Raw genomic sequence first — 25,634 nt, 5'->3', positions numbered from 1 at the left:
GGAATTGGGTGATAAATTCTGCATCTGTTTTCTGTGTTGCAGTTACTGGATGGACATCCAGGTGAAGGGGACGTCTCTTCCTCGGGCCCTGCAGTGTTGGGACCGCAGCCTCCACAACAGCCTGCGCAACATCAGCTCTAACAGCACCACCGGACACAGCCGCACTCCACCCAGGGGTTGTCCCTTGCACTTGATTGACAGTTGTCCATGGCCCCACTGCAACCCCACATGCCCGACAATCCGGGACCAGCTGACCGGGCAGGAGATGAACGTCATTCAGTTCCTCACCCACATGGGTTTTGATGTAAAGAGGATTGCTCAGCAACAGGGCATGGAGCCCAGCAAGCTACTGGGCATGCTCAACAACGGCAACTGAAGACAGCCCAGAGACTCAAAGCAGGGAGGACAATTATGGCAGAGTGTGAGCGGAACCACAACCGAGAGCTTCTCCTTAAAGAAAAATGGGAAAAGCGGGCCAAATATACAAAACAAGTTGAGGACTGACCTACAGAGAAATAATATAATACAGTAAATAGATGTGGCATATATAAAGTTTCCAGACTTTACAGGCCTTGCCGCAGTTTGTCCGATGCGGACTGAAAAGGGAAGAGTGCTGGATCTTATGGAAAACCATAATGATACGGGTCACCAGACCAAATTCATGCTGGTTCACAGGGTTCGATAAAACAGTCACACAATACACAGACTATATTCATCATGTCAACTCTGAGCTGAAGTGGTTTCAATGCACTCCTGCCCTCTACTGGTAGGAAGGGAGACTAACGCAGGGATTAGTCACAACCCAGACTTGGGAGATTCTCTCCTTTAGCTATGGTGCTCACTACGACAGGTCAGAGAAAAAGCTTCTGTTGCTGGCACAGTGTCAGCAGTCTGGGCTCACAGTGACCTAAAACCTGGAGCAGGGGAGCAGTCACATCACAAATGCATCATGGGGATTCAGCCAAGAAAGAACAGGCAGCACAGGAACAGAAGTTTCTTTTTCTTCTTTTATGTAACATATTTTTGTAAACATCAGATAAGAACCTAAGCTACTTTGATCATTTCGACATATTTATTTTTTATGTAAATCATATTTATGAATGATATTATGACAGAGAAGTGATTTCTCTGTAAAGTGTAAATGTTTTTGACTGCATGTCTAACATCTTAAATATTACATTATGGCAAAACAATTTTATTCTCTTCTTTTCAGCCTCTTTGCAGTAAACAATTTGTAAAAACACTTAAAATATACACATTATAACTCCTAAAAACAGGATTAATTGCTACGAATACAACAAATATTATTCAGGTTCAGTGGGAGGACGAGCTGAGAAAAATAAATTCACAGTATGAATTTTAAAAACAGTAGCGGTTATACCCTTTTTTCCTACAGACTCTCCCAGTCAGACATAATTGCCTTACCCCCTTTTTCCTTTATACAAGATTATATATCTGATAAAATGACCAACAATGGTCTTCCCACTGGGCCTCAAAATGGCCAGACACCATCCAAGAAGACAGTCACAGCGGTTGATCAAGTAGGACCCTCAGAAAAAGTGTGCTGTGTGTCCCATGGTAACAGGCCACCTGGGGAAGAGAGGGAAGTCCAGCTGAACTCCAGGATGTGTACAGCAAGGCTCCAGTGCCGCCTCCAGCAGTCAGTATGAACTGGAGCCCTAGAAAGAGTGACAGCACCACCATTTTACACTGTCTGCGGTTTCAGGGTAATTCCTCAGTCAAGAAGGACTTCAGACAGAAGTCAGCTTTACATATGTAAAGATCAGGAGGGTCTGTGCTTTTACCCAGCATTTATTAAAACAACAAATGCCCTGTTTTCGATTCGCTATAATAGACATATGGATGAGATGTTGCCTGGTGGAGGGACCAGGCGAGCAGTACTGGAGGGTCTGAGAGTGTGAGGTGCAAGGTATAATAAGGGCTGTGAGGTAGGATGGTGCTACCCCCATGTTTGGCTTTGTATGCCAGAATCAGCATTTTGAATTATGCGGGGGTGAGATGATGGGCTGCAATCCAAGATGAAATGACAGACATGCAGAGAGGAATCATGTACATTTGAGGGCGCAAAAGAGAGGTGTTGTGTGTAATCAGCATAGCAGTGGTAAGAAATCCCATGTGAGGAAATGACCAAGTGATCTCATGTAGAGGGATAAAAGGAGAGGACAGAATAATGAGCCCTTAGGGATGCCAGTGGAGAGTCTGCGTGAAGCAGACATGGATCCTTTATAAGTCACTTGGTATGACTGCTCATTAAGGTAGGAAGCAAACAACTGCCATTGTATCTTTAGGATGGACAAGAGAGTTGTCTGTATCAAATGCTGCAGAAAGGTCAAAAAGAATAAAAACAGATTAATTTAGCTGATTTGGCCACATTAAGCTTCTCAGAAAGAGCAGTATGAGTAGAATAACCTGCTATGAAACCACACTGGTTGGGATCCAGAACGTTGTTCTGAGACAGATGAAGCGATAGCTGACTTTAGACCCAACAATCAAGAACTTTAGAAAGAAATGAGAGAGGGTAGTTGTTGATGTTCTGCAGGATCAGCGGTGGGTTTCTTTAGGATTGGAAGAACTCTGGCTTTTTTAAAGGTAGTTGGCACATGACCAAATGTAATTGAACCATTTATAATGTGAGAAATGAATGGTATGAGATCAGGAGAGATGGTTTGGAGTATTGTGGAGGGGACTGAATTCAGTGGACAGGTGGTTGGATTGCCTGTAGATTTGATCTGGATTATTTCATCTGATGTCGGAGAGTCTTTAGAAGGTAGAGTTAAGTGTTGTAGTTGTGAAGAATGTCTGGCAAATTAGACCAACATTTTTTTAAGAAAAATCTTCAGCGGTTAGGAAAGATGGGGTACGGGGAAATTAAAGAGTTAAGTAGAGATGAGAATATGTTGTGGAGTTTTTGACGGTGGTGGGCAGAGGCTTCTAGTTTTGCTTTGTATAAAGCAGTTTTAGAAGAGGTGAGGATTGTGGAGAATGTACATAGAATATTCTGATAATGCAACAGATCTGAATCAAATTGTGATTTCTTATATTTCCTCTCCGCTGCTCTTAGTTCTGTATCAGCGCATCATAGAGCCAGGGAGCAGGGGCAGAAGTTCTTTTGGGTTTAGAAAATAGAGGACAGAGATGGCCCAAAGAAAAGGAAAGGAAATAGAGGTGTGGTTGCCTAGTGGGTAAGGAAACAGACAAGTAATCAGAAGGTTGCCGGTTCAAATCCTGAATCACCAAGGTGCCAATGTACAAAGTACCATGCAAGGGTGCCTTTCATGGCTGCTTACTGCTCACCAAGGGTGATGGGTTAAAAGCAGAGGACATTTCATTGTGTGCACCGTGTGCTGTGTTTCACTTCACAGTGCTTGGAAGATGCAAAAGAGTGCAGGAAGATACAGATTAAGGCAAGACAGAGCGGAGATTGTGTACAATGAAGGATGGTTGGTCAATCTTGGGTCCAGTAGGTAGAGTGAAAAGATGTGGAGTGGGGGAAGAAGGCAGCACCATCTAGTAGAAGGTTGAAGTCACCAAGGAGAGTTAGAGGGGTGTCTAGGGGAAAATTGCTGAGCAGTGTCCAATTAATCAAGGCAGTGGTGTGAATGGCCAATTCCGTGATGGTAAGAGGCAAGTACCACTCTCTCTTTCTCTGAGTTTTCCTAGAAGTGTGGGAGAAAGTATAGGCAGAAGAAAGGGCAGCAGATGTAGCTCTATTCTGAGCAGATATCCATGTCTCAGTGCCAAGAAGTCCAGGGAGTGAAAATTAGTGAGGGCAGAGATGAAGTCATCTTCTTCAACAGCAGACTGGCAGTTCCAGAGTCCTCCTACCAACCTTGTTTGAGAAGTAGAATAGGGGGTAGATGAGGTTAAAGTGAAGTGATTGTCATTGTGATACACAGCAGCACAGCACATGGTGCACACAGTGAAATTTGTCCTCTGCATTTAACCAATCACCCTTAGTGAGCAGTGGGCAGCCATGACAGGTGCCCAGGGAGCAGTGTGTGGGGACGGTGCTTTGCTCAGTGGCACCTCAGCGGCATCTTTGCGAATCGAGATTCGAACGAGCAACATTCTGATTACGGGGCCGCTTCCTTAACTGCTAGGCCACCACTGCCCCAGGTTGCTGGTAGCAGAGCCTCTGTAGCGTGAATAGGTTTTGCTCAGTCTAACTCCAACACAGTTGGTGAGTCACCAAGAACATGTAATAAAAAGTTTTTAAATGTAAACCAACTCCTGTCAAAACATCACAAGTAGCACAGAGACAGGGGTACAGAGACTGGCTTTACCTCACTGGCTCCCCGAATTCTGTGTGAGGACAGAGGGCGTTTCTGTTCATGAATGAACTGCAGTTTAGTGATTAGGAACTTCTTATCTTCACCCTCCTGCAGAGCCACAAGCATATAATTCAAAGCAACATGCAGTTAAAAACACACAAATACAAAAGGAATTAAGTCTGTATTTTCAAATCTTACATTCTTAATTTGCTCTTGTAAAAGACTGATGATCTTCCTCTGCCCATCTAGCACCTGGGTGTGGAAATAAATGACTATTCTGGAGGGAGGGGGAGAAAAACAATTATTCAGATGATTCATGAACAGCAGCAGTTGAAAGGTAACAAAAATATTAGCTGTCTGTTGAAATGCTAACAGAAGCAGGTTTGGTCTTCATACACAGCCAATCTGTATTGGCCAGTAAGCCGTACTGAAAGTGATCATTGTGATGCACAGCATGCGGTGACACATCAAAATGTGTCCTCTCCTTTTAACCAATCACCCTTAGTGAGCAGTGGGCAGCCATAAAAGGTGCCCGAGGATCAAGGGGGTTTCAGTGGCACCTTCCTTACCCGCTAGGCCACCACTGCAAAAGTACTGTTTTTACAGAGTGTACTGTTTTGCAGACATGACTTTTTCCTTAAAAGTAAGAATGTAAATGAACACTATGCACCTGGAACTAAGTTCTTATCCACATCGGTAACAAGAAATTTATATCTGATGAAGCTCCTATCATAGTCTCACACTTCACTTTTTTTAAATGAATGTGACCAATACTGGTTATCAATAACCTAAACCAATTGTTTATTCTAAAATATTCACATTAATACAAATACTGATCAGTCAATGTGTGATGTCTGGTACCAAGTCCTGTAAGCCGTGAGGTGGTGCCAGTATTTCTGGAAGATATAACTGATGCTTGATTGGACCAAGATCTGGGGAATCTGGTGTAAATCCCTCAAACGTATTGTTGTGTTCCTCAAACGCTTTTTGCAGTTTGGTTGCGCAGGTTGCGTTATCACTGCTGTCAGAGAATACCGTTTCCGGTATCCCCATGACTGCTGGACCCATGGGTTCCCCAAAGCAGCACACCTTATTCACATAGTGGTTACTGGTGTCATGCCTTTCCCAGGTGAGTGATGCACACGCACCCAGCCATGATGTAAAAGAAAACACAATTCATCAGAGCAGGCCACCTTCTTCCACTGCTTTTTACTCCAAATTCTCCAGATCTTCATATTAGTGATTATGTGTGGCCAGACACAGTAAACCTTCGCAGGCCTAGTGGAGCTCAGGGATGTTTGTGTACTTATGCGGCACTCACAGAAATATGCCAGCACCAACAAAGAGGAAAAATGGGTTCTCCACAAGGTAGGTGTGGGCCCAGACCAGCCAGCCCAGATTGGGGTTACCCTTCTCCAGCTCCTCCACCCACCGCTTCCCTGACTGGAACATGGAGTTGAGCCCACGGAACGGTCCACAGCTCTCTGATGGCTTTATACTGAGCAACAAGTGTAAAAAAAAAAAATAATCAATATATCTCAAACACATCACCTCAATAGATATGGGAGAACCTCTTCTCCCACCCCAGCATGCACCACAAATGATGTCACATAGTAATTTCAACTTCCAGTTCAAAGAATGTAAAGGATCAAAAATAAATTATAAACTTGGATTAGTTCATTTTCATTTTGTATAAACTGTACTTTTAAACAAGTTATTTTTCAGTGTAAAAAAAAATATTTTAATCACTTAAAAGAATCATGCATTACTGACCTTTTAACCATCTACACTAGGATTTCAAGATCTATCTCCACTGAGATTCTTCACATACCTCACAACAATAAGAAATGTAGCTTTTAGTTCTTACATAAAAAAAAAAAAATCGCTTACTTGTTTTAAAAGTTAGATATTTTTACAATAACTTTAGATATAGTTTATTTTTCAGGTATCTACCTACAGCTGCATGTGGTTATTTAAAAAAAATATATCTGTTGATATTTATTTCTACTGTTACGTCCTGGTTTTTGTGGTGCGTTTCTGTTCTGTATTTGTGCTTGCAGGATGCCTGGTGATAGCAAATTGAGCCCACCTGTTCCTGCTGTGGACAGCCAGAATAAAAGGGGCCTCAGTTTCCTTTTTCGGGGCTGTGCTTGCTGTGACATCCACCCCGCCTGCCTCCCTAGATTTCCCGATTGAATCACTTCCGGTTCCCCGGTGCTTCCCTTAGGAGGCAACGCAACTTGTTGTGTCTGCCTGCTTTTCGGTGTTTGGTTTTCTCGGTTTTCCCATTTCGTTGTAATTGATTTTGGATGTATTTCTTATTTATTTATTTGTTTGTTTGTTAATAAAATATTGGTTAAATTTCTCCGTTTCATCTTGGTAGGTTTTTGTCTTTGTCTTTTCTTTTGTTATGGGCCATATCCTTAGACTGACTCATAACACTACTTATTTCGGGATTTAGACCTAATCATAGCACTGAGAGAGCGCTGGTTAAAGTGGGTAATGACCTGCTGTTGGCCTCTGATCAGGGACGCATCTCGCTGCTTGTCCTGCTTGATCTGAGTGCAGCATTTGACACTATCGATCACACTATTCTCCTTAGAGAATGTTATTGGGAACAGTCCTTGAATGGTTCAGATCATATCTGACCAACCAATATCAGTTTGTGGACATCAATGGTGATTCATCTTCACATAGTAAAGTAGAGTTTGGCGTTCCACAAGGTTCTGTCATAGGTCCGTTACTATTTTTCCTATACATGTTACCTTTAGGTGACGTCACCCGCAAACACGGTATTAGCTTTCATTGGTACGCTGATGACACACAGCTGTATCTGTCAGCAATGCCAGATCAGAGGCAGAAGCTGAACAAAATAGAGAGGGACATTACATTTTTACATTTACATTTACAGCATTTATCAGACGCCCTTATCCAGAGTGACTTACAATCAGTAGTTACAGGGACAGTCTCCCTGGAGCAATTTAGGGTTAAGTGTCTTGCTCAGGGACACAATGGTAGTAAGTGGGATTCGAACCCGGGTCTTCTGGTTCATAGGCGAGTGTGTTACCCACTAGGCTACTACCACCCACATTAGACAGTGGATGCTCACCAACTTTCTCCTGTGAAACACTGACAATACAGAAGCTCTCGTACTTGGGCCTCAAGCAGCCAGGCATAAGCTGGCTGACTACATCATAACCCTGGATAGCCTTTCTATTTCACTAAGTATTGAAATAAAGGATCTAGGTGTCATCATTGATGCAGGTCTCTCATTCAATTCGCATGTAGATAATGTCACTAGGATAGCATTCTTTCACCTTAGAAATATTACAAAAATAAGAAATATCATTTCAATGCATGATGCAGAAAAGTTGGTCCATGTATTTATTACATCAAGGTTAGATTACTGCAACACATTACTGTCTGGATGCTCTAGTAGGTGCATGAGTAAACTCCAGCTAGTACAGAATGCTGCAGCCAGAGTTCTAACTAGAATTAGGAAATTTGACCACATCACCCCAGTCTTACAATCACTGCACTGGTTACCCATCAAATTTAGGATTGACTACAAAATCCTACTTTTGACCTCTAAATGGTCTTGCCCCACAGTACCTGAGTGAATTTTTGGTTCTTTACGACCCGCCACGCCTCCTTCGATCAATGGGTGTGAGGTCACTACTGGTACCAAGGGTACAGAAGGTCACAGCTGGGAGCCGATCCTTCTCACATAGAGCTCCGCAGTTGTGGAACGACTTGCCTGTCAGTGTCCGGGACTCAGACACAGTCTCAGTGTTTAAATCCAATCTCAAAACCTGTTTATTTTAAACAGTCAAAATCTGTTTTCTCTGGCTTTTTGTTAAAGACCCTCACACTCATTTCACTTCACTTTGACACAGTGTCAATTATAAAGTCCAGTTTATTACACAGTTAGGCTGTCCTAGTTAGGGTACCGGGACACTGTAGCACCAATATACCACTATTACCACATTTCAGGGCCAGTCGTACAATGCCACCGTCTGCCGCTGCTTCTGTTTGTTCTCTCCGAGACACAGAATCAAGCACAGACTACTGGCAGACTCCACTGAAGGGACAGCAGATAAATCCTGGTTCCTGACAACTGCTAATGAGCATGAAACGAACCAGAGGGTCACCACAGCCACAACCACCGTAACAACTACAGCTTCAGAATAATTAAAACCATAAAACTGCGGTTCCAGTGGTCCAAAGTTTGGAAAGTGGACTCACCAGTTATCCTCATGGAGTTAATTATTTAACAGCAAGTGAGAAGTTTATTTGAAGTCACTTTGTTTTTTTTTATTAGGGAAGCTGCACATTTCATACAATAGAAGTAGACTGCATTCTGGTAAAATACTGCCCTCTATTTCAAGTGTACCCTAAATACCACACATTGCACCTTTAAAAGTCCCCAATCATGAAAATGTCACTTTGTGAGATTATTTTACCTTAATACGAGTTCCTCTAGCCTGCAGTGGCTAGAAATGGTGATAGGTGTAAAGAGAGCTTTGGTCATACTGCTTCACCGTTCAGAAGGCGGGAGCTCAGACGGTCGGATATGAAATTTTTCCCCTTATGACATAGGTTACCTCCCATTTCTCATGCTTTTTTCACCCAGAGAAATTCCCACCCCTCCCCTAAAACATTAATTCCATGAACAATCATGGCTTCCAGAGGTGCATTTCAGTTGCTCTGTGATTGTCACACTGAAGGGACAGCAGATAAATCCTGGTTCCTGAAAAACTGCTAAACGAGGACTTAGCATAAAACGAACCAGAGGGTCACCACAGCTACCACCACCGTAACAACTACAGCTTCAGGGATCTTCAAATGGACCAGTAATACCATAATGGACGTGTAATATAGACCATGACACAGGACTACATTCTGGACTTCTCCAACCCTACAACTGTAGGACTGTAGATTATTATTTTTTCGTTCTTTCTTTCCTATTGTACAAACCATCACAAACCCTGCACTGACACCATTTGCATGTTATGTTTTTTTTGCTTTTTTGGCCACTGGAACCGCAGTTTTATGGTTTTAATTATTTTAATGTTACCATTACTCATGTTTATTTATTAGTAGTAATTTGTTATTATTCATAACATTTTAATTGCCATTCTATGCACTATTTAAAGCTGCTTTTATCTGTAAGTCGTACGATAGAAATAAAGCTGCTTCCTCTTCATAGTTGTTTAGCTAGAGTGTATTGTTAGTCTGGTGTGCTACTGGTACGGCTGCTGGTAGTGTATGAGTTGGTGAATGTGTGTGTTTGCACACTCACGTCCACATTGTGTAGGTCACAAACACAGAAGCCCCCAGGAATGAAGGAAAGCAGAGGAGGGTGATGAAGATGGTGGTCATCTGACATGCTCGCCATGGCTTCCTGGGGGCCTGGCAGTTCATCATCAGACTGGCCTGGAAATTTCAGAGGAAATTGGATACATAATCTGTGTCCAAAGTTTGGAAAGTGGACTCACCAGTTATTCTCATGGAATTAATTATTTAACAGCAAGTGAGAAGTTTATTTGAAGTCACTTTGTTTTTTTTTATTAGGGAAGCTGCACATTTCATACAATAGAAGTAGACTGCATTCTGGTAAAATACTGCTCTCTATTTCAAGTGTACCCTAAATACCACACATTGCACCTTTAAAGGTCCCCAATCATGAAAATGTCACTTTGTGAGATTATTTTACCTTAATACGAGTTCCTCTAGCCTGCAGTGGCTAGAAATGGTGATAGGTGTAAAGAGAGCTTTGGTCATACTGCTTCACAGTTCAGAAGGCGGGAGCTCAGACGGTCGGATATGAAATTTTTCCCCTTATGACATAGGTTACCTCCCATTTCTCATGCTTTTTCCACCCAGAGAAATTCCCACCCCTCCCCTAAAACATTATTTCCATGAACAATCATGGCTTCCAGAGGTGCATTGCAGTTGCTCTGTGATTGTCACACAAGAATCGACACGATTTCCTGTCTACACTAAATGTTGTGGTTGGTGAATGGTGTTGACGTCATTTCCGCGAATGCCCGCTCAACTTCTATAGGCCTCCTCATTAGCCAAAACGGCGAATCATGGGGAAATCACATTGTGGGACTGGCTAAAAGTGGCTGAAATTCTGCATCACGGCTGGATTTCGGAAAAGACACTTCAGATATAGAATTTGGGGACCAATAAGGGCTATATCAATGCAAAAATGTCAGAGGACCTATAAAGAGCAGTAAAATTTTCATACTTGACCTGAAATTTGAACAAATGTTCCAATATTTAAAGTAAAGTAAAAATAAAAATAAATATGTATACATTTAACTTACACATCTTCATACATCTTATTCAACGGTACCAGCATCATACCTTCTTCATGTAGAACATACATAAGAGTTTAATGATCTGTACAATCGGCAGCACTGGAATAAACAGGACACCCAGCCTGAGGAACAGAGGTCAAGTCAAAGTACTGAAAGTTGAGGTGGACATATCAGTTTGAGAGTCTAGTCATGGAACATCTACACAAATGGTTGAATTGAACCATGGGATTGAATGGAAGTGAACCATGTATGCATGCATGAGAGTAAGCCTCAGCCTGGTGGAGATCATTCTGTTAGCAATTGTGGAGTGAGTAATAGTTACCAAGCGAGGGTCTGTCCATAAATCAACTCGAGAACATGACGAGCAATGTCAAAAACCGGCTTCCTCTTCCTCTTCAGAGCCTTCTGAGAAAACAACCTTCAGTATCGGTGGAGAAAATGTACGGATGCTTGTTACTCTCAAAAATATTTAAAGTACTTTTTAAAAAATGATAGTGATGTTATAAGAAGTGCTAAGGCTAATAGTGAGGAAGGGAAGAGCCTACCTCCAGAGGAACTCCCCAAAGAAGGTGTCTAGCATGGTAAAGATGAAGTCCATCAGGAGGAAACGGTACAGCTCCTGACCCACAAAACTCTCCCAGCACTGCAACCACACAGACACAGAATCAAAGCCACTCATTTTGGTGACTGGAAGACAAAGAAATAAAGAAATTCTCTCACCTGCAGACCGAGACTTGTTGGATCATGCGCAATGCGGCCAAGCCAATGATAACAAAGCACTCCAAGCACGCTTACTTTCAGCATCAAGTTTCTTTGTTTAAGAGAAGTAAAAGAAATATCTGTCAACTGCAGTTATGATACAGTCCCCCTAACTGCAGAAGCTGCAAATATACGGGCTCACCTAAAAATGGAGACGTAGTTGCTGGTGCTGGGTGAGTTGTACTCCTCCATCCAGGCTACAGCATTGAAGAAACCAGGCAGCAGCAGGTTAATGGTGGACACCACAACAGGGAGTGCCAGAAGACCAGCCTCCTTCACCAACGGATTTGCGGTGTCATTTACACGAGCTCGGCTCTTCTGATCCTGCAGGGGGACAGAGGGACTGACGCTCTACATTTCTGGCATATTCTGTCCTTATCCAGAGTGACTTACTATCAGTAGTAACAGGGACGGTGCCCCTTGAGACATTCAGGGTTAAGTGTCTTGTTGAGGGACACAATGGTAGTAGGTGGGCTTTGAACCTGGGACTTTATGGTCTGCTGGATCATAGGTGAGTGTAGTACTTGTTAGTCTACTTACACCCATTCTCCTCCCATCCTTGCTTCTCCATGCTTTCACTTACAATGTATTGAGTACATTCAACATTTCACTTAAGAGTATTGCTTCTCTAAGTAATCAACGGATTACTAATTTATAGCAATACGTTGTATTCATTATGAATAAGAAATTCATTTAAAGTATAGGAATATAAAAGACGATTTTGTCATTCATATACACATGTGTCTGTTGATCCCTTCAGCTACATCTGAATGTGTGTTTAAGTCCCTCTCACCATATGCATATAATCTGAGAAGTAGAACACAGCAAGAACGCAGGCTAGGGTGCTTCCCACACACATGGTCCAGGCCAGCAGGTGCACACAGGACTTCCCAAACTTCTGGAGCAAACCCATGGTATTCTGCTGAAGTGCCAGTTCAGACAAGAGCTCCTACAGAGATTATGTGTGTGTGTGTGTGTGTGTGTGTGTGTGTGTGAGTGTGAGAGTGTGAGAGAGAGAGAGAGAGAGAGAGAGAGAGAGAGAGAGAGGTTACTCAAATTTCAGTTTGCTTGGTTTTAAGGTGGCGGCATGAGTCTGGCAGAGAAACATGGAGCAAGTTGGCCAACTGCATTTGTGGAACTACAGTAAGTAAAGAATGTCTTCATGTGTTGTTTTCTGTTTAGGAAAAAGGATAAAGAACAATGATAGTTATAGCATCAGAGGATGCATGTGTAGATCATTTTAAAAGAACAAAATTCAGCTATATTTTTGTTCTTTAAAATTGCCATCCAGCATTTGATTTTAAACAGTCAAAACCATAATTCAAGCCTGAAACTAAAGTAAACAAAAAGACAACAAAGTAGAGAGAGCTAGACGGAAGGCGTGATGGCACTCTGCTCCCTAATCCAGTAGCCATCCTGTAAGCCATGAGGATGCCAGTCTGTTTAGGTGTGTGTGATTACATGGGGCTACATACTTTGATCTGAGTGCTGATGTTCTCACACTGCATTTTGATAGAACTCTTCTTGCTGACTTTAAAATCCCAGGAGGCAAAAACCTTCATGGCCAGAACTCCCTGAGACTTATCAATGCGAAAACTTTGCCCAAAAGACTTTGACATCCTAGAAAAGAGGGGGAAAAAATGTTTAAGTCTCTATTAACCCACATCAGGGGAACACCCTTCCCCCCCAAAAAAAGTCTTAAAGTACTATCAATTCTACTGAATGATGTAATAAAAATTTATTTAATAATTTCACAGGACCATATATTATTACTGTTTTTTTGAGACACATTTAAATGCTGTTTTAGTCCCTTTTAAATGTGTAGCGCTCTGATTTGATTTCACATGGAATGTGCTCTAGTGTTTGTCCAAAATTGCCAATGTTGGATACTAACTGTCTTTCTGGAAAATATTTACGATCCTGAAAACAATTAAAATCAGCCTCACATTTGAATAGCATTGGGTCTAAACTGCAAGACTACCGAAAACCACTACCAAAACTGCCTTGTGCCTATGTTTAGAAACCAGAGAGTTTTCTGAAAAGAATAGGAAAGCTAGAAAGTCCTCAGGCACTGCTAAATCCAATCTCACAAAACAGTTGAGGATGATTAATCCTTGCATAGTAATTTTTCTGCATTGCAAAAAACAAACAAACATGCAAACATACATATGAAAGGATGCAATGTCATGTGAGGGTGATCATACGTGTAAACGAGGATGATGCCGGTGATGAAGAAGGCAAATCCAATGGTGAAGAAATAAGCCAGAGGCATGTTGTAGTACAGGCTGTGACACGCTGTTTGATTGCTGTGTTGGGAGATGGCCTGCTGCCAGATACAGTCCTTCTTTAGAGTGGAGTTGGTGTAGTAGCCATAGTACATGACCGTGCTGGTGAAATAGCCCTGGTGGATAGAGAGACCAGTATCAAAACCCATAAAAGAGTTCCACAGCTGCTTCTCTGAGGTTTTTTTACATACCCCTCCAGTGAGGAGCTCCAGTCCCTGGAATTTCAGAGCATAGCTCAGTGCTGGATAGATCGCTTGAGGCAGCACCAGGAAGAAGCCGGTGACAATGGACAAGAAAAAGTTGAAGAGCAGTAGTGTTTTGAGGAAGACAAAGTATGAAAGGACGCCTGTGCCAAACCGCCCACTGACTTTCTTCAGCGCTATCTGCCATAGCTGCAGAAATGAAAGCAGCGACAGCCAGCTGTACCAGCCATGCCTCAGAGCCTGAGAGAGAGACAGAAAGGACAAAAGCCAGTCACACAATGAGATTTCCCCAGGACGCACCACTTCAGTGTCTGTAGCTTTAAAAACTAATGAGGAGAGGCGGGACAAGAAAGAGAGCAGCCTACGGAAGTTGAGGGGGCATTCGTGGAAATGACGTCACTCTTCACAAACCACAATGTTTGATGCGGACAGGTTGTGTTGGCATTTTTCTAGAAAAATTAAATGAACCCACTGGTCTCATGTGATGGAACAAAAAAAATTAATTTGTGCTCATTTTTGCTTTGCACGTTTTCAAGCCATGACTGTTGCTGGAAACATTTTTTTGGGGGGGAGGGGTGGGAAATTCTCTGGGGAGACAAAGCATGAGAAATGGGAGGTCATGAATCGCCAAAGCACTCTTTACACCTATCACCATTTCTAGCCACTGCAGGACCATAGACCGGCTAGGGGAACACAAACTGAAATTTTCAGGTTAGTGTTTTTTTATTTTCAAATATATGTGCAGACCGAATAGCTACTGAGTGATTGGTTCATGCAACATACAGTGGGTACAGAAAGTATTCTTGGGGGCAGTGGTGGCCTAGAGGGGCAGTGGTGGCCTAGCGGTTAAGGAAGAGGCCCCCGTAATCAGAATGCTGCTGGTTCGAATCCCGATCCGCCAAGGTGCCACTGAGCAAAGTACCATATCCACACACTGCTTCCGAGGTGCCTATCACTTCACTTTATACATTTTTCAATCTTTTTTATATTGCAGTTATTTATATTGCAGCACCCCATATTGACACAAAAACACATTGTTGGCATTTTTTGGCAGATTTATTAACAAAGAAAAACTCATATTTAACATTTTTTCTGATCATCCGTGAGATGGTTCTACAACTTCATTTGGGTCCAGCTGTGTTTGGTTATACTGATTGGACCTGATTAGGAAAGCCACACCCCTGTCTTTATAAGACCTTATAGCTCACAATGCAAATCAGAGCAAATGAGAATGTCAAAGGATCGGCCTGAAGAGCTCAAACAGAATTGTGGCAAGGCACAGATCTGGCCATGGTTCCAAAAATGTCTGCTGCACTTAAGGTTCCTAAGAGCACAGCGGCCTCCATAATCCTTAAATGGAAGATGTTTGGGACGACCAGAATCCTTCCTAGAGCTGGCCGTCCAGCAAAACTGAGCTATCGGGGAGAAGTGCCTTGGTGAGAGAGGTAAAGAAAGACCCAAATATCACTGTGGCTGAGCTCCAGAGATGCAGTCAGGAGATGGAAGAAAGTTGTAGAAAATCACTGCAGCTCTCCACCAGTCAGGGCTTTATGGCAGAGTGGCCCAACGAAAGACTCTCCTCAGTGCAAGACACATGAAAGCCTGCATGGAGTTTGCTAGAAATAAGATTTTCTGGTCTGATGAGACCAAGATATAATTAGCTGTATGTGTGGAGAAAACCAGGCACTGCTAATCACCTGTCCAATACAGTTCAAACAGTGAATCACAGCATCATGCTGTGGGGGTGTTTTGCATCTGTTTTTATATAATATACTTAATCACATGTGAACAGTTGCTTTTGTTCTGTAAATGTGGCAATTGACACGCTGACGATGTTGCCGACCATGCATCAGCCAGTGACAGAATTCTGATCACCCCCCTCCAGAGAAGGATGGAGATGAAGTTCATAGACAGACATGTCCCAATCTGCTTCCATCTTGCGGCTATGCTCAACTGTACATTTTTGACAGTTCTTCTGACTTCTTCTGTTGGCTCTCCATCACATGTATATGTTTCTAGTTGGCTGTGAGGGAGCGGCCTGCCTAATTCTTCTTCAACCCACACTGTGCCATCTTTTGCCATCTCATACTTGGAGTCTGGTAGTAGCAAATTCCTATGTTCTGTACAAGGCATGTTTTGCATCTGCGGGGACAAGACGACTGGTTGCAATCAAGAGAAAGATTAATGTGGCCAAGTACAGGGATATCCTGGAGGAAAACCTTCCCCAGAGTGCTCAGGACCTCAGACCAAAGGTTTACCTTCCAACAAGTGAAAGTGAAGTGATTGTCATTGTGATACACTGCAGAACAGCACATGGTGCACACAACGAAATGTGTCATCTGCTTTTAACCCACCACCCAAAGTGAGCAGTTGCTCAGTGGCACCTCAATGGCACCTTGGCGGGATTCAAACTGGCAACTTTTGATTATGGGCTCGCTTCCTTAACCGCTAGGCCACCACTGCCCCAAGATCCTGTTCTTGAATGGCCCAGCCAAGCACTGACTTAAACCCAATTGGACATCTCTGGAGGGACCTAAAAATGGCTGTCCACCAATGTTTACCATTCAACCTGCCAGAACTGGAAAGGATCTGCAAGGAAGAATGGCAGAGGATCCCAAAATCCAGGTGTGAAAAACTTGTTGCATCTTTCCCAAAATGACTTTATTAGATCAAAAGGGAGCTTCTACTAAACACTGAATAGCAAATGGCTACAAGAGTGAAATATTTAAGGGGGTCTGAATACTTTCCATACTCACTGTACATGCGGAATGGTGTCTATTTCCATACGTGTCATGTCTGCTAAATGCCATAAATGTATATATATGTTTAGTATATGGTTGTGGTTTTCCAAGGTGCCTTGATATTTAAAATATTGTAGCTTTAAAGTCTGACTGAGCTGCCAACCAGTTCTGTGGGTGTGAGACTCACAATGATGACACAAATCTTGAGCTGGCTAAAGCAGGGAACCCTCTGATTCTCAGAAGACCGTCTCCCTTTATATTCCAATGCCGCACGCCTGGAGGGAAATGGAGAAAACACACCACAATTCAGAGGAAGGAAAAATATCTTTTAAATGATGCAAACATTTACGCTAAAATTTGATGTAATCATATGACAGTCTGAGAGGTTGCACCTGACTTGTTTAATATGACTCATTTCACACATTAAATCAGAGAAAATGAAATTTTGAATTTGGAACATACATATATATATATAATTATATTTTTAAACTCGCATGCATTATATAGCTGCATATACATATATACACACACACAAACAAGAAATAGTCAGATGATAGTGCAAGTTTTTATCATTGTGATAGACAGCACAGCACACAGTGACACAACGAAATATGAAATGTATCCACTGCTTTTAACACTAGAACTCCCACAGAGGGGCCATTTGGTCCGGTTGTTTTTATATAATATACTTAATCACATGTGAACAGTTGCTTTTGTTCTGTAAATGTGGCAATTGACACGCTGACGATGTTGCCGACCATGCATCAGCCAGTGACAGAATTCTGATCACCCCCCTCCAGAGAAGGATGGAGATGAAGTTCATAGACAGACATGTCCCAATCTGCTTCCATCTTGCGGCTATGCTCAACTGTACATTTTTGACAGTTCTTCTGACTTCTTCTGTTGGCTCTCCATCACATGTATATGTTTCTAGTTGGCTGTGAGGGAGCGGCCTGCCTAATTCTTCTTCAACCCACACTGTGCCATCTTTTGCCATCTCATACTTGGAGTCTGGTAGTAGCAAATTCCTATTTTCTGTACAAGGCATGTACAGGGTGGGAAGGCAAAAGAAGACTCTTTCTGTGTCTTCTAGCCAAGGAACTCTGTTGCTGATTTATGCAACAAAAGGCAATGGAGACAGAGAGGAAGGCTGCTGCTGTGCCAGGACTTGAATGGACAACTCAGTGCCAGGTACAAGAGAACTGCAACAGAAATCGCAGCAGGTTTAACTGTGCAAAGTGTTACAAACTCACTTGCACCAATTGCAGGGACGATGGTCACTGGGTCTGCAAACACTGCAAAGTTTGAAACACTTAATTATTTATTTTTTTTATGAATAAAACAGACTTGTGTTTCCATATATTTTGTGAATGTGTGTCTTTCATATTTACAAATGAATGGGTGCCAATTGTCATTGATTGAGTTCTTAGTTTCAAATCAAGGGGACATTTGGCCTACCTCTGGTAGGGCTGAGGGGGTCAGAAAACCCTGAGAGTTCTAGTGTTAACCAATCACCTTAGTGAGTAGTGGGCAGCCATGACAGGCGCCCGGGGAGCAGTGTGTGCGGACGGTACCTTGATCCCTCAGTGGCACCTGGGTGGTTTGGGATTTGAACCCATAACCGTCTGATTACAAGTCTGCTTCTTTACATGCTAGTCCACCATTCCTCCATAGCCATTTGGAAGGATAAAAAAAAAAAAACAGAATGGGGAAAGGTATGGGCTGGTTATGTACCTGATCTCACGCTTCTCATCCACACTCAGTGGCATGCAGCGCAGCATCTGCACACGGTCACTCACAGGCAGGTTCTGTAGGTTAATCACCAGTTGCCTCCATTTTCTCTCTAGAAACATGTGTATATATATATATATATATATATATATATATATATATATATATATATATATATACATACATACACACACACACACACACACACACACACACACACACACACACACACACACACAGAACAATATTAAGAAATTTACTGCAAAAAGCTACAGCACAGCTGATTTTAATACAAGCTAGTGCTGCACGATTAATCTAATCGCAATCGTAATCACGATGTCAGTCTGTGCGATTACATGAACGCAAAAAGCTGTGATTTAAATGTGACGTGTTTGGTCACATGACTTTCGATTCGGTTCAATGGAACCGTGACTCACATAGACATATGGGTACACGTAAGTCAACGTCGCCGCCATATTGCGATAGGCTGTGCTGTGGAGTGACGCATATACATGTCTATGGAGAGAAGTGCATAAAAATGCCTCACTCTTGTGCTGCTTGGGACTGTACAAACTGCTGTACGCTCCAAACCAGATCCCGGGGGATTACATTTCATAGGTAAGGTTGGACAATTGTTTTGAATATATTTGGCCAATATAAAATCCCGTTTTGTAAGTCTTAACCTTAGCTAAGCTAGGCTAAGCTATGGCCAAATATAATCAAAACAGTTGTTTAGCCTTACCAGGGTTTGTCGTTCGACAGTAATGTAATTACTTTTTTGTGATTATTTAATTTAGTAGAATATTGTATTTTGAAAGCACTGGGCATTTCAAGTTGTTATAAGTAGTTTGTATGTTTCATTTTGAAATTAAACATTTCACTATTAGTAATTTGTATGCGACTTTTCATTGATATACAAGCAAGTGACCTTTATTGATCTCAAAAATTGCAATATGTCTTTTTCCCCAAATCGTGCAGCCTTAATACAAGCCATGTTGATGATCACCATCATCGACTCCTGCATCTGTCTCCACTCCTCCATAGCCACGGATACTGGGGCGGGAGGAAGGGGCGAAGTCGCGTATGGAGGGTCGACTCTGCCTACGTCTCCGCAGCTGCATGGTGCGGTTGTAATAGTTAGAGATGATCGCTCCCCGACTGCGGCCTGCAGAGAGCAGGAAAGAGATTCTGTCTTAGGTCAACTGAATCAGGAGAAAAAAGTAAGAGAGAAAGTGGCCATGGCAGTGCATGAAAATGGCAGATCTATACAGGTGTGATCCTCCCGTTCAACATTAGCCTTTCATTAGAACCTCCCCTTCCCATTTTTCAGTTATGTGTATTGGACACCTTTATGTTCACATTCAAATGAATGTGAAAATAAAACATAAATCACAGTTTTTTTGTCTGGAATGTGGACCATGTCAATGTTTAAATCCATATAAAGCACAATCTAAACTCTAATACAGAAGTAAATATACCATTGTTGATTATATGGAGGCCGATTAATGAAAATTAAGTTATTTAATGATGTAAACGTTAATAATATGACATCTGTTTGCATGTAAAATTAAAAGACCCCAACAAAACCTGCATGGAGCAGACTTTTACATTTACATACACTCACCAATTGTGCGGCTGGGCATGGAAGACAGCACGCGGAGAGTGGCGGTCGACCACTGCTGATCCATCAAAGGCTCTGTTCTTTCTTCCTGCATCTCACCATGTTGTTGCCTAGATGATGGACTGGCCAAGTACCCCAGGTTATCTGGGCATGAATCAATGTATTGATGAAAACACTGGACTGGGTGTTAGAATTAGAATACTTTGTCTTTACACCATGCCCCTTCAGATGCAACAAATATATATATATAAAAAATTCAACATCAGATGCAACAAAACTATTTATTTGGATGGCCTAGCAAGTAAGGAAACAGACTAGGGCTGCAACAACGAATCGATTAAATCGATAAAAATTGATTACTAAAAGAGTTGGCAACGAATTTCCTAATCGATTCGTTGTGTCGCGTGACGCGGAGACATTTGATTATTAAAAAAAACTTTATTTGAGCACGGAGCGGAGTCAACACACTCGGTCTCTCTTGCGCACAGATGCTAGCTGAATTTGCCGCCTCATAGACAGCGCGGAGCAAAAAAAAAAAAAAAAACGAGCGGAGGTAGAGGACAGATACATGGCGGAGGCAGAGAAATCTGTGCGAAAATATGCAAAAGTGACATGGCACGGCACGGGAGCACCACGGCAATGATCCTGCACCTGAAATGTAAACATGTTGGAGTGTTTGAGGAGGAAGAAGGGAGTTCAGCAGCAGGGTAAGTCACTAAAGAATCCTACTTTTGTTCCGTTTTGAAGTGAGGAACGTAATGTCCCTGGTGCTGGTGTTTAACTCGCCGCGGAGGAGAACTAGACGGGGACTTACAGGTGTGGAGGGGGGATGAAACAGCGTTCGGACTGTTCTCTGCGTCTCCGCGTGGATGACGGAGGGTGGTAGTAGCCTAGGGGTAACACACTCGCCTATGAGCCAGAAGACCCAGGTTCAAATCCCACCTACTACCATTGTGTCCCTGAGCAAGACACTTAACCCAAGTTGCTCCAGGGGGGGACTGTCCTGTAACTATTGATTGTCGCTCTGGATAAGGGCATCTGATAAATGCTGTAAATGTAAATGTTTACCCGTCATCCAGCTTGACAAGCATGACAAGTTAGCGTTAGCTCGTTAATAATAGTAGTAAAGCAGGGGTGCTATAGTTACTTTGCATTAAAAGACAAAAGACATGTTTTTATTTACTAGCCTTTTTTGGACCATTCATTTTTCAATCTGTTGTTATGTATAGCTACACTGCAAAAAAAAGCTTTTCTTATCTAGTAATTTTGTCTTGTTTCCAGTCCAAATATCTAAAAAAATCTTAACTCAAGATTACTAGACAAGAAAAATGGCATGAGAAAATTAAGTGATGCTTAAAACATCTGTTTGAGATTATATCTCATTAAGATTAATTTTCTTACCCCATTGGCAGATAATTTTGCTTGTTTTAAGCAATCACTCACTTAATTTTGAGATGTTTTTTTTTAAAAAAACAGACAATTTCTTGTGTGTCTAGTAAATGTATCTTGATTTAAGATTTTTTAGATATTTGGACTGAAAACAGGACAAACCTACTTAGTTAGAAAAGCATTTTTTGCTGTGTGTGTGTGTCAGTGTGAGAGTTTGTGAGTGTGTGCATCTGCAGTGTAGTGTAGAGAACAAATCTGACATTCAAACAAATCCTATTAAATTTGTATTGTTTTTTTATAAATTATTTATCATTCTTTAATTTTTTTTTTTTATCCGATTCTACGATTAATTAAAAAAAAGACAAATTAATCGATTATTAAAATAATCGTTAGTTGCAGCCCTAAAACAGACCTGTAATTGGAAGGTGATGCAGGGTAAAATAGAGAGGAAATATTTCACTGTGTGCACTGCTGTGTTTTGGTGTGTCACATGTGACAACTAATGACTATCCATTTTTCACCATATCACACAGTCCTATGTTGTAACAATGAAAATATGAGACAGAGGAAGAGAGGCACACAGAATTGTTCAGTGAATGTTGGGATGGATCCGGGAAGGAATCATTCCCTGAGATTTTTGCCTTTGATTTACTCGCATGTACTCTCAGGGGAATAAATAGCTGGAAACCAGGGTGTGAAACCTTCAAGACGTCTTGTAGGGAAATGAGGATGATTCAGTATTTTGAACAGTGGTGACTGGTGTAATAGGGTTGGAGTTTACCTCTGCCCTCTCCCTCTTCCAGCTCAGACAACTCATAGGCTTCAGCATCAGCAGACAGGTCCAGTGTCTGCTCTTCTATCAGCTGGTGAAATGAGTCATGGATACCATCCTCATCCACTGGGCTTCTGTAGGAGACACAGAATTAATTTCTTTTTCACACATTTCCTTGAATACATGAGTATGACAGACAGAGAGGTGAGCAGCCTGGACCACTCAGATAGACAGAGTGGATGTAGCCACAGATTAGAGCTTTAATCGGGCCTAAAACATTAGACCCGAGCCTGACAAATACAGCTTTTTAAAAGCCAAAACTCGACATTACAGAGGCGGCGGATGCCGGCCGACATGACCCTACCAAAATGCTTCACACACGTTAATGCTTCTACTTTTGCAGTAATCCGAGTCCGAGTAAAACAATAGAAATTAAACACTGAAAACCACAATGCATTTATAAAACACAGTGCCCCTCTCCCCACTGCCTTTTAGTAAACATATCAGGCCGAGATGCTAATCAAATTCAAGCCCTTAAAACACTTGCACTTTTAATTTTCTTTTTATTTCATTTATCTTGTTTTATTTTAATCTCAACCATTTTAAGCACCACTTTAAGTAGTGGTGGCCTAGCGGTTAAGGAAGCGGCCCTGTAATTACAAGGTTGCCGGTTCAAATCCCGATCTGCCAAGGTGCCACCGAGCAAAGCACCATCCCCACACACTGCTCCCCGGGCACCTGTCATGGCAGCCCACTGCTCACCAAGGGTGATGGGTTAAATACAGAGGATACATTTCGTTATGTGCACCGTGTGCTGTGCTGTCTATCACAATGACAATCACTTCACTTTCAAAACGTTTTCAGTAAGTTACTTTACTTGTAGAAATGTTATTAAAAAAAAGATCTTTATGTTAACCAGATTTCGAATCATTCAATAGTCAATATTGCCTATATGCACAGCAATTTAAAATAAATAAAATGTGAAACTAAAACTGCATTATTAAACGATTAAAAAAATCTGGTGCAACTAACTTTTGTGCTGGTGTGCCTAACTTTTTTAGGCACACCGGTGCAACCAGTACAAAGAGTTAGACTAGATGATGCAGTAAGCAGATAATAATGGACAAAGACGAGGATGTTCATCCATAAACAGTTCAAAGAATTGCAAATATCAACCAATTTAGTCTTTAATGACTTGATGAAAAGGTGTATAGATTTGTACTTGTAACAGTTTTAGTTATAGCCTTGTATAAATACAATGAGCGAGAATACTCACTCCAGCACTGCACGCAGGTCATGCAGCTCAAAGTTCACATTGCGTGCCATCCTCTCAGTCTTCAGGTCCCTGGGTGGGAGGCGCAGTCAGTCTGAGATCATAGGCACGTCTTCCTCTGCTTCTCTCCTCCCCTTCTTCTAGTCATTCTGTACTCTGCTGTCAGGGAGGAAGAGAGCGAGCAACTGGAAAAATGTTGAATCAACCAACTTTTCATCCCATTTTGTAACAGCACGTCATGCATGTCATTAATATGCGATTAATTGTACAGGTACTTTCTGAGGAAGTGGTAACACACAAACTGAAAAAAGTACTTATGTACTGAACAATTACCAGTTTGGATGTGCATTGCTAGAACACAGACCTCAATTAGTCTTTTAGTGCCAAAAACGTTTAAATCTAGAGAAAAGCCTGGATCAAGAAAAAACTGGCCATCAAAATTGCCCATAAAAATGGGTGAATTATGCTTTGTCAGGCAAAAAGAAAAAAATATATATATATACACATTCATTAGAAACTGTCTAATTGGGTGGTTGAGAAAATTTGCAGTTGGCCACCTTTTAGTTGAGATGCTACAGCATCATCAAAACTAAATAAAAATAGTATTTAGTAAATTTATAAATGCATGACAGTTTTCATTTTATGCATCTGCTTCCATCACAATGGTCACCTACTCTGTTCTCAAGAGTCTCAGTCGTTCAATTATGCATGCAGCTACAAACAGGAGCCTTGAATTCCTATGCCAAAATCTGCAAACCAGTATAATGAATTTAATTTTAACACATACTCTGAAATTGTACCTTGACAACTATTTTTCCACAAACACACAATAATGGAGATTAACGAAAAATCTCTGCAGACAGATTATATTTAGAATACACACTGGGGGAGAAGTTCCCAGGCCTTTTCGTTTCCTCTGGAAGACTGCTGGTGCTGTGAACTGGCAGATTGTGTGAGAACAGACGCAAAGGAAACCCTCGAGACCCTGGCGATCTTCAAACAGACTAGATCAACACATCAGGAAGGCATTCAGCAAGCAAAACCTCAAACCCTTCACACTTCCGTCTGCCTCTGACGCCCAGTGACGTAACTGTGACTGACATTTGAAAAAAAATCTCGAATAATGACATTTTCTTTTAGAAAGAGGAGGAAAAGGAAAGCATAATGAAATAACGTTCAGTCAGCATACATACAATATGCCTATGTTCACAGTCCCACTGTCTGGACGAGATGTATCATTCCAGATGCCACCAGTGAAGCACAAATGCCAGCCAGGGGGCCACTAAACAAAAGAAATCGGGACTAGAGTCAACGCTTCAAGAGACAGAACCGAGTAGTTCTGAATATGAATCCGTACCCTCCTACACTTCCTGAAGTCAAGATGGAACAGCAACATAAATAACGCAAATAAATAAACCAGACAATGTGGCAAGCATCGAAACAATAGATTGTGCTCCACACGCAGTCCGCAGGGGATCTTGTACGATGACGTGAGGCACGTCAGCAGTAGACAGAGGGACAGACAGGACCGGACCGGACCGGACCAAGAGAGCAGCCTGGCGCGAAACTTCAGCCCGAAAAGTCGGGGCTCGTCAGGTTACTTTCCTACTCGACATACTTGTACAGAGTTCCAAACGCATGTACCTAATCCGTTTCGGGGAACACGTATAAACACGTATTTTTTTAAGTGACAAAATAGCTCACCGAATTGTACCTCTCCAGGTCAAGATTGAACCTGCCTGCTGCCCTGAAGAGAGCTGGCGAGGAACGCTGCAGCGTGAAAAGACGAGCCAAACCAAGTCGCCGCCGGGAGGGGGGAGGGGGGTGCGTGGTATAAAAAAACACGATTTTTATCATACCAAGCGAACTTGAGGTTGAATACACAGTAAATAGGACAATTTTTTTTAACGTCACGTTTTAGTCAGGACCTCACAGCAGCATTTCAACTTCTATTACAAGAACCCCATTGTCCCGTTAAAGAAAAGCTTTTAAAAAGTGGTACAGTCCAATTCATTGTTCGGGATTTAAAAAAAGTAGATTTTTATAACACTGGCAGATATGTTACTGTATGCTATGTAAATACCTTGAAATAAACTTCAAACTCTACTTTTTCATCGTGACAATCTTATATCTTACAATTTTACAATCTTACTGTCCAACGCTGCGTTTGTTTACCTGCACAGGCCTTGTGTCGCTCTGTCCCGACTGAACACCTGGCCACACCTGGCCGCACCTCCCG

General features: G+C 42.0%; 2 protein-coding genes across 17 annotated transcripts in view; one reads left to right on the top strand and one right to left on the bottom strand.

The window, feature by feature from the left end:
* Positions 1 to 1,187, top strand: part of notum1b (notum, palmitoleoyl-protein carboxylesterase b) — an 11,566-nt gene extending 10,379 nt beyond the window's left edge. The window contains exon 11 of the mRNA XM_028971802.1: positions 43 to 1,187. Within this exon, the coding sequence (XP_028827635.1) occupies positions 43 to 376 (334 nt within the window). The 3' untranslated portion in view covers positions 377 to 1,187. The remainder of the gene's footprint in view (positions 1 to 42) is intronic.
* tmc6b (transmembrane channel-like 6b) lies at positions 994 to 25,634 on the bottom strand. 16 transcript variants are annotated; one of them, XM_028971787.1, is made up of 23 exons: positions 25,571 to 25,613; positions 25,100 to 25,165; positions 24,589 to 24,677; positions 23,399 to 23,554; positions 22,132 to 22,256; positions 19,965 to 20,105; positions 19,347 to 19,505; positions 18,344 to 18,452; positions 16,797 to 16,884; positions 13,857 to 14,108; positions 13,585 to 13,781; positions 12,856 to 13,000; positions 12,174 to 12,329; positions 11,523 to 11,704; positions 11,342 to 11,432; positions 11,167 to 11,264; positions 10,944 to 11,039; positions 10,668 to 10,743; positions 9,595 to 9,728; positions 5,614 to 5,790; positions 4,491 to 4,569; positions 4,305 to 4,400; positions 994 to 3,850 (listed from the first exon to the last, which is right to left on the bottom strand). In XM_028971787.1, exons 4-23 carry the CDS (start codon positions 23,446 to 23,448, stop codon positions 3,812 to 3,814), a joined length of 2,490 nt encoding a protein of 829 aa, XP_028827620.1. In that variant the 5' UTR covers positions 23,449 to 23,554; positions 24,589 to 24,677; positions 25,100 to 25,165; positions 25,571 to 25,613; the 3' UTR covers positions 994 to 3,811. The 16 variants fall into 16 exon arrangements, with proteins under 16 accessions (XP_028827620.1, XP_028827617.1, XP_028827633.1 ...); XM_028971784.1 differs by having other exon boundaries at positions 23,399 to 23,551; XM_028971800.1 differs by having other exon boundaries at positions 994 to 1,679; positions 23,399 to 23,551.

Source organism: Denticeps clupeoides, chromosome 3 (genome assembly GCF_900700375.1).
Source record: "Denticeps clupeoides chromosome 3, fDenClu1.1, whole genome shotgun sequence".
NCBI classification, from domain to species: domain Eukaryota; kingdom Metazoa; phylum Chordata; class Actinopteri; order Clupeiformes; family Denticipitidae; genus Denticeps; species Denticeps clupeoides.
This window is presented reverse-complemented; position numbering and strand designations above follow the sequence as displayed.

What these genes read in the sequence shown, in the direction of transcription:
- tmc6b (XM_028971786.1), bottom strand. Translation starts at nt 23,448, where the DNA reads ATGGCACGCAATGTGAACTTTGAGCTGCATGACCTGCGTGCAGTGCTG. An exon ending in GATGAGAAGCGTGAGATCAG is followed by an intron (nt 16,885 to 18,343) that starts GTACATAACCAG and finishes ATTTCCCTCCAG; the next exon opens with GCGTGCGGCATTGGAATATA. An exon ending in GGCATCATCCTCGTTTACAC is followed by an intron (nt 13,001 to 13,584) that starts GTATGATCACCC and finishes CCTCTTTTCTAG; the next exon opens with GATGTCAAAGTCTTTTGGGC.